Source organism: Rattus rattus, chromosome 5, assembly GCF_011064425.1.
Source record: "Rattus rattus isolate New Zealand chromosome 5, Rrattus_CSIRO_v1, whole genome shotgun sequence".
Taxonomy (NCBI): domain Eukaryota; kingdom Metazoa; phylum Chordata; class Mammalia; order Rodentia; family Muridae; genus Rattus; species Rattus rattus.
The window spans coordinates 57543271-57552460 of NC_046158.1; the positions used below are offsets into that span (position 1 = coordinate 57543271).

Consider the following 9190-nt stretch of genomic DNA (forward strand, 5'->3'; position numbering starts at 1 on the left):
TCTGTAGACTAGGCCAACCTTGAACTCAAGAGATCCACCTGCACTCAGGAGTCAAAGACTTATGTCACCACAGCCTATGTATTAACCTACATAGTAAACAAGTAGAACCAGTTATTTCATCTGCAATAACTATGGGAAGTTCTTAATTACAAAGTTACGGCATTCAAATTCATTAGTTTAAGTGGCATATTTTAAATCCTTAACCATTGTTCCCTGATACTGATAATTATAAAATACCCATTTTACAATGACTATTTAACATGTATGAAGGTTGCAGTGAGGGCTAGATAGTTGAGTTAACAGTTAGGATTACTGACTGCTCTTGCAGAAAACCTGTTTGGTTCCAAGCACTCTCCACCATCATTAACTCCAGATCCAGGGGTTCCAGGGCCTTCTTTTGGCTTCCAAGGGCAGTGCATACACATCGTGCATGTACGAGTAGACAAAGAATTCATACACATAAGTAGTTGTTTTTTAATTGTGAGTTATAGAGGTGATTTTAATCATTGACCCATGTGTTGACTTCTGTTCTTTTATAGACGTTAACTGGATTGATCAATGTAGGCAGTGTGGACTGCCAACAGTATCATTCTTTTTGTACTCAAGAAAATGTCCAGAGATACCCCGAGATAAGATTTTATCCCCAAAAGTCAAGTAGAGCTTATCAGTATCAGTAAGTATTCTGTCGCCTTTGAAGATGTCGATTATACTCATTCGGTTATACAGTTAACATTTAAGTAGGCCAACAGATATGTCTTGGGAGGCCACCACTGGATGGATGGTCCCTCAGAAGATGAGGGACTGGACAGTAAAACTAGTTATGAAGTTCTAGTCAAGAAGCTGTGAGAGGAAGAACTAGTGTTTAAGTCTTTACTTGGCCCTAAGCCCTAGCCAGACCTTGCCTACATTGTTCATAGTAGTCTTTATACTTAGGGGTATAATCTCCTACCATTGCTGGGACTAGCCCATCAGACTTGGAGCTCACCTGCTACGGTTGGGGGGCTGAGATTTGAACCCAGAACTATCCTCGTGTCCACCTGCTCCACACTACATAGGTATTACAAAGAAACAGCATGCAATTGTAACTAAGTGAAAATTGAGACATGAGTTTCTCTATAAACAGTAAAAGAATCTGCTATGGGGAAATCACAAAACCCACATACAGTCTTGAGTACTTAAGGATAGGAAAAGATCCAGAGACTCAAGAAAAATATATAGTCCTATAACTCTTATTTACTTTGTGTAAAGAGATACAAGGAAACATTAACCCGTCGAGCTATTTTTTAAATTTCTACAGTAAGACTGTTTCTTGACCATATTCAGTAATAGAAAATACTCTTTACAACTTGATTTTTTTTTTCTTCTTCTTTCAGTAGTTACAATGGCTGGAATAGGGATGCTTATTCCCTGAGAAGCTGGGGTCTCGGGTGAGTAAGATGCACATTATCGTATAGCACTGATTCCAAGCTGTTTGTCTTCTTATGTGCGTAGTTAGGACTCCGGCATTTAAAACACATGGAAAAGGATGGCACTTAGCAAAGATAGAGCCTTTCAACGTAGGACTGCTTGCGGTGCTGCCATAGGATGCTGCTTTGCTTCTGTATAATACAACATGTTTGATTCCCTTACCGCAGGTTTTTACCCCAAGCCTCCATAGATTTAACACCTCAGACATTCAACGAAAAAGTTCTACAAGGGAAAACTCACTGGGTGATTGATTTCTATGCTCCTTGGTGTGGACCTTGCCAGAATTTTGCTCCCGAGTTTGAACTCTTGGCTAGGGTAAGTATTGTTGTCTAGTTAAATAAAATTTACACACATGTATGTTTTAACAGTTGGTTAAAACATGGTAAACTAATTAATTTAATTCTAAAAAATTTCTCTTAGTTTTTAAAAAAAAAAATGTGTTTCTATAATTATTATCTGTCTTTCTTTGAGATAGATTTCTCTTTATAACTCTGGCTGACCCGAAATTCCCTATGTAGACCAGGCCAGCCTCAAACTGCTTGCCTTTTCCTGGAAAGTGCTAGTATTAAAAGCATTTACTGACAGATTACAAGTGTCTGCTTGTCTTTATGTACGTTGTTATTCCTGTAGTTGGACTGCTCACCTAAGTTAGCCTCCCTGTTTGTTTATTCCAGTAGCCATAGAAACCACAGGAAGGCAGCAAAGACACCTTGGCTGTCCTAGAGCTGGAGAGAGTACCCTAAGTCAGGAGAGGAGCCTGGCGGTAGGAAGAGGGGAGACACAGGACAGCAGAACTTTGTGAGAGATAGGTGAAGCAGAGGGAACTGACCATACATCTAGCTTCCGCCTTGAATGACTGACCACAAAGGAAAGAGATTCCCATGTCTTATGTATAGGGGTTCATGAGGCACTCACAAAGAGCAGTCCGGTAGAGTAGATTACCTCCTCAGCACAGGATTATACAGAGCCCACTGAGAGATTGTCGGCCATGGAAGAACCCAAAGGTGGGACTAGTGCAATGTAGTAACCTGAAGGTAAAGAAGGAGCTCCCTGTTCTGGGAAAGGGTGGGGCTGGAGGGCCTGTAAATGATGTCAGGAAAGGATGACAGGAGGACAGCAGTGTAAAGCACACTGGAAGAAGTCCAGCAGTGTCTAGTCAGCTGGATCAAAGAGAGGTCACTTGTGGCCTCAAAGCTTTTTGTGTTGGGAATGGTAACAGTGGAGAGAGAGTACCACCTACACAGCTGATGAGGGAGGGCAGATGGCGAGCACCGGGATGGCAGAGGTAGGATGCATGCTGCTGAAGAGAGGAAGCGCTGCAGTACACAGAACCTCCTTTGTGACCATCAAATGCATGGGAAAGAGCAAGTCCGACCTTGACTATAGAAAGACTGAACTCTGACCTAGGCAACTGAAGTGGTATGGTCAGCCATGCACCAGATTAAGGATGCCAGTTAGGATTAAAGACAGATGTTTGCTTGTGGTGGGCAAAGTGAGTGGGTAGAAGGTTAGGGAGGTCAGAGGTAAAGCACCCAGGTACTCGTGAAGAAAAGATTGTTTATGTTAGACAGGTGGCAGCAAGTGGAAGCTTAAAGGGCTTGGGAAAAAAGTAGAAACAATCTTGTTTAAAGACAAAGAATTAAAACTGAGGGTTGTTTTTTGTTTTTGACAATTTAATATGGTTGGTTTGTTTATTTATTTATTTTTAATATTTTTTAACAGTCCAGACTTTATCCCCCTCCCGATCCACCCTCTCACTGTTCCATGTCCCATACCTCCTCTCCCCACCCTCCCGCCACTCCCTGGGGCCTCCAGTCTCCTGAGGGTTAGGTACGTCTTCTCTGACTGAGCCCAGACCCAGGAGTCCTCTGCTGTGTATGTGATGGGGGCTCGAGTCAGCTGGTGTGTGCTGTCTGGTTGGTGACCCAGTGTCTGAGAGATCTCAGGGGTCCAGGCTAGTTGAGACTGCTGGTCTTCTCATACGATCACCCTCCTCCTCAGCTTCCTCCAGCTTTCCCCTAATTCAACCACAGGGCTCAGCAGCTTCTGTCCATTGGGTGGGTGTAAATATCTGCATCTGACTCTTTGAGCTCTTGTTGGGTCTAGAAAAACTTTATATAAATATATAAAGATTAGAAACATATTGTGTTGGAAAGCGGCAAGCTCTGTGAATTGTTGTTTTGTCTTTCAGATGATCAAAGGGAAAGTAAAAGCTGGGAAAGTGGACTGTCAGGCTTACCCCCAAACATGCCAGGAAGCTGGCATCAGAGCCTACCCCAGTGTCAAACTGTACCACTATGAAAGAGCAAAGGTGCGTGCGCTCTCTAACGCTGTCCTCCTTCTGTAGGCCCAGCCCACAATGGTGTGTGGGAGGAACATCTTGTCTAGTTTCCGGTTTCTCCCTTCATCTTCTGAAAATATGTCTTACTGAGATGTCGTCTTTTCTGGTGTACCAAAGGATCTTAAAAGACTTTCTGGTCTGTGTGCTCTCAGTTGCCTTATAGACTTTGTGCTCCATGAACAGGAAGAAACAAAAACAAACATTAGTACACATTGTGTCTATGAATTCACAGTTTTATACAATTTTATATATTTTCTATTTTTTAATATAATAATGCTTTTTAAATGTTTCCTTCTAAAAAAAGTTGAAAGACATTAGTTTATAAATACTTTGAAATACACTTAGTAACAGCATTTTTGAGGGATGCTTACTGAGGGCTTAGATTATAAGTGGCGACTTTTGCTTTGGGTATAATTGTTTGGGGGCCCTACTACCGATATGCCCTTTTCATGTTTTTTTGTTTGTTTATTTGTTTGTTTATTTGTTTGTTGGTTTTTGGTTGGGTTTAGTTTTCGTTTGTGTTAGGTAACTTGCTTTGAGGAGCTGGCTGGCATTGGCCTCTCAGATATATCCACCTGCCTCTGAGTATTAGGATTTCATGCTTTACAGTGCCTGGCTCTGTTAGATTTTTCAATGAAAGAAACCAGAGCTCTACCAAGGTCTCAACCAGCCAGGGTCTGTGATCACTGCTTCAAAAGTGGCATCTTTCAGCTGATACAGTTGTTAACAGAAAGCACATCAGATCTGTCCAGTCCTCCCAGGTACAATACAATGCTTTTGAACAGATCTAAGATATCTTAGCAAGAATATTGACCCTTTTAAGAGAAATGAAGACACATTTTGCCTACTAAAATATTTTGTAAGAAAAGAACTGGGACGTGAGCTGATGGCATCCTTTCCTTCATGGCGTTCACTTTGTAGTCCTAAAGGCTAAACACACAAGGGCAGTGCTCTACTGCCAAGCACCCCATGTCAGTCTGGTACACATGCACCCCACCACAGAGAGTCTTTGAAACAGTGATGCGTTTTCCCAGAGACCGTTTTGTGCTCCTGTGAACATGCAGTATCATTCTTTCTAGTGTGGGTTAGCTACTTTCGTAGCATTATGCACTTGAAGAAACAGGAAATTTAAACAGCTCTGGAACAAAAGAACTTTAAGGCCTAAGTAAGCAAGCTTCTTGTGTTTCGGAAATGTCATGTTTTGATTAAAATATCTAAAAGATAACATGAGTGTTTTTAATTTTAGAAAAGTATTTGGGAAGAGCAAATAAATTCCAGAGATGCAAAAACTATTGCTGCCTTAATTTATGGAAAATTGGAAACGTTCCAAAGCCAAGTAAAGAGAAATAAGGTGAGAGCCAAGCCTACAAGTGAGTGGCAGGCTGCCAAGATAATGTTCTCAGTGTGTATTCCATGCAAAAATGAATATTCAGAGACATTCTCACTTTGGAGAAATACAGCAGCCAACGTGATAGACTCTAGATAATGGAATGCTTGGAAATTTGTGTACTCAGCAGTTAACAAAAAAAACCCTTAGACTCCAGTATATAGAGCAGCATCACTCATACAACAAAATAGGGAAAGACAGCTACCCACCAACGGAGTGGATAAGCAAAAGTGGTACGCTGATACTGTGGAGTCTTGTTAAGGTAAAAAGCAAAAGCATCCATACTGCACGGTAAAGTTTTAGGAAAAAAGCTTAGTAAACCGGGCAGTGGTGTACACCCTGGTCTACAGAGCAAGTTCCAGGATAGCCAGGTATTATACTGAGAAACCCAGTCTTAGAAACAAAAAAAAAAAAAAAAGGAGGAGGAGGAGGAGGAAGAAAGAAGAGGAGGAGGAAGAAGAAGAAGGAAGGAAGGAAGGAAATGTGCTCAATGGAATGAAGCTAGTCACAAAGACCACATAGAGCATGGTTCTATATATGTAAAATGTTAGAAGGCAGGTTAGTGGGTGCCAAGACAGGGTGAGACTGGAAATGGCAATGATTACTTAAGAGTGTGAAGGAGTCTGGCTCTGAAGTGCAGGAAATGTTCTGAAAGTAGTTGTATAACTCTGAGTCTCCCCCTGGGCTTGTATTGTGGATTTTCTAGTTTTAGTAGTGAAATACGCGAGCTGGGTTTGGTAGTGCACATCTTTAATGTCAGCATTTGGAGGTAGAGACGGGCGTGAGTTTGATGCTAGCCTGGTCTGTGTACTAAGTTCCAAACTAGGCAGGAGTACTGTCTCCAAAATATTTTCTTAAAAGAAAATATACAGGGGTTGGGGATTTAGCTCAGTGGTAGAGCGGCTTGCCTAGGGGAAGCGCAAGGCCCTGTTCGGTCCCAGCTCCGGAAAAAAAAAAAAAAAAAAAAAGAAAAGAAAATATACAGTAATGTAACTTAAAATAGTGGTGTGGTTAATAGTTATCTAAATCTTGTTTAGTGTAAGTAAAATACTGAATTAATAGCAGTAAATATTCTAGAACCTAAACATATTTTAGAAAGCAAGGTTTCCTTTGTGCTTGGTATAGATGGACTGTTTAAACCTTAATCCTGTTCCTGAATTTGTCTGTGCGCATCGGCACCGCAGTATCCTTCCGGTGGCTCTCTGAACCCAAGCTATTTGATCTCTCCTCAGTCCGTTCTCATGAGTGTGGGAGCTGCTGAGTAGAGTCTAATCCAGGCAACCGCGCACAGCCTCTGCAGAGTCTCAGGCCTTACAGAAACTCCTTCTGTGGAGCAGTGAACGGGAGCCCTAAGTGGAGAAAGGCTGATGGCCTGTTTCCCACACATTTCTCCACATCTAAGGGGATCCATGTCTCCTTAGCAGATACAGTATATTCTCCTAGTGTTTGACTTATTTTAGACCTTATGATTTCACCCAAGTTAAATATCTTTAAATGTGTTATTACTCATAAATCAAAATACTATAATTGAAATTAAGATAGAGAACATACCATATTATCACTTAATGTCTTAACACCTTTGCTGTCACCGTGTAAACTACTCTGACAGAAGCAACTTAGGATAAAAATAGCTTCTGACTCACAGTTCAAGAACAGCCCATTCTCCTGGCAGGGAGGTCGAGAGGCAGGTGCTTGAGTGTCTGGTCGTGTCACACCCACAGTGAGGAGACTGATGAACGCGTGCTGCTGCTCAGTGCCTTCCTCACTCTTACACAGTCGGGGTCCCTGCTAGAAAATGGGGTGGCTCCCACAGGAGTTCCAGAGATCCCGTCAAGTTGACAGTAGTAACCATCTCACTTAGGATGAAAACTGACACTTCAATTGTTAATCAAGCAAAGAATGTTTGATACTCTATTAAGTAAGAACATTGAGTATGTATAAGAAAGTAAAATATTGATTAACTTATAATACCTTTCTCTTTTAATCACCTTTATATTAATACAGGATGAGCTCTGATGATATTGAAGAAAAAAGAATTGTAAGGAAAAGAATCTGGAAAATGGCATCAGAGGATCCCTTTCCCAAGTTAAGATGCTCTTGAGGAAGCAGGTGCACATGACCTCGGACAGGAAACACCTGTGCAGTGCTGCACCTGCAGATGCTTCCTGTGGAGAGCCAGGTGGCGCCAGTGAGACTGGAGTCCACATAGGGTTCTTTGTTGTGTCTTTGTTGTTGTTGTTAATCCTTTTAGAAATACAAACATCAGTCTTAGCTCAGGGCCATGTAGAAATGTTCCACAGGCCAAGGGCAGCCCAGGGACTAGTTTGCTGACCACAGAACTGATGTTTGGACCACTGGCCCTGCATGTGGGTCTGTCTTCATACTATATAAAGTGGACTTGGGTTTTTACTTGTAATTTTGCGATGGACCTGAAAACAAGTGACTTGGTTTTCAGTCACCCCTTCTAAGAATTCTGTCTATGACCATATATTTTATTTTGACTCTTTTCACAAATGGGAAAATAAAAATGTACCCAGTTTTCCTACTATGTACTACTGTATAGACAGGTTTTCTTGTAAGAGTTGAAGAGCTATTCTTAATTTATCACCACAGTAAGTGTAAAAATCCTGTAAACTGCAGTCCCGAGAACAAGGTAAGAAGTATTTACAGAAGCTAGTGGCTGTGTGGATGTCACAGGGCTGACCCCTGAACCCAAGCTTAGAGTGCACACCTTCATGTATTTGCTTTCATAAGTGTCCCTGCTGATGGTGTCATTTGTGGTGTTTGACGTGTCTTCCTGATATTGACGGATTTCCCTTCAGGGCTCTTCATTTGGATCATTCACACTGATTTTTTTTCCCCCTGTAGCTATGGTTTTTTCTTTGTCCAGTGTTCACTATTCCAATAGGAACGGTAATTAGATTTATTTTAAATGGCTCATGATGATGCTGTTACTCAGTTACTGTCTTTTTCAGTAAAGCATTGCCAGAACAACTACAGTTATTTTTACTAAAATCAAGCACATGATGGACTCTTCCCATTTCTCAGTTGTTTGGACTTAAAGGGTCACAGGTTTCTCCTTCAACTCCAAAGGCAGAGTGACCTCTGGTTCAGTTCTCTCCCCCAGTGTGGGATGACAGAGGATGCCAGTGAATAAAGTCAAATTATTTTTTCTAAAACTCTTTTGAAGATGATTGTTGTGCTTACCTGCTCCCTAGTCTGTCTGCATGAAGGTTCTGCCGTAGGTTTGAGTTGGGAAAGCAGTGCACTTTATCGTTTGTTGGGCCCTCATTCAAATTCTCCCGGGTTTTATTGCATTTTACCTCCCTGGCTCAGACCCTGCTGTACTTGTGAGCACACACTGTTTGAATCATGACTGATAATGGCAAGAGCCTTTCATTTATTAAACTTCGAAAGCCTAGAACTTCTTTTTAAAGTGGCTTGTTTATGCAAAATTCCACAAGTGGAATGCCCAAAGATGTCTTACTCAATAAAAGTATACTAATTTAACATACTAGTTACTTGTACACTGCTGTACTGGGCAACAGAGGGGTGTGTGAATGGAGCCTACAGACTGCACTCCTGTCGCAAAACCATAGCTAGTGGATAGGTATACCTATAATTATTTCCTATACTTTCTGGTAAACATCTTATAGGCAGTACATTAACCAGTAGGTACGACTTTGCTTAAGCTGTATGCCTATGGAATGTGTGCTGAACGTAGGACCTGCCGCTGGACATTAGGTCACTTTGTTACTACAGTGGCTGACCTCAGGTTCATGTTGTGCCTTCACAGCAGTCTTAGAACTCCCAGAACTGACTGGCAAGTTGCTATTTAAGTGGGATACATACACCTAAGGAGTACCACATGTAGAATGCAGCAAACACCATTCCTGTGTGCAGCTCCTCCTAGCAGAGCACAGCAAACCTGGGAGACGGACTGTGCACAGCCATTAGAACTTGTACTGGATACTTGGGTTAACATCTTTTTAGTC

At 41.7% G+C, this 9190-nt stretch overlaps 1 protein-coding gene across 1 annotated transcript in view; it reads left to right on the forward strand.

The window, feature by feature from the left end:
- Positions 1 to 8705, forward strand: part of Dnajc10 (DnaJ heat shock protein family (Hsp40) member C10) — a 39709-nt gene extending 31004 nt beyond the window's left edge. The window contains exons 18-23 of the mRNA XM_032903561.1: positions 540 to 673; positions 1374 to 1427; positions 1635 to 1782; positions 3659 to 3778; positions 5055 to 5159; positions 7200 to 8705. Of these exons, the coding sequence (XP_032759452.1) occupies positions 540 to 673; positions 1374 to 1427; positions 1635 to 1782; positions 3659 to 3778; positions 5055 to 5159; positions 7200 to 7211 (573 nt within the window). The 3' untranslated portion in view covers positions 7212 to 8705. The remainder of the gene's footprint in view (positions 1 to 539; positions 674 to 1373; positions 1428 to 1634; positions 1783 to 3658; positions 3779 to 5054; positions 5160 to 7199) is intronic.
- Positions 8706 to 9190: the final 485 nt, after the last annotated feature.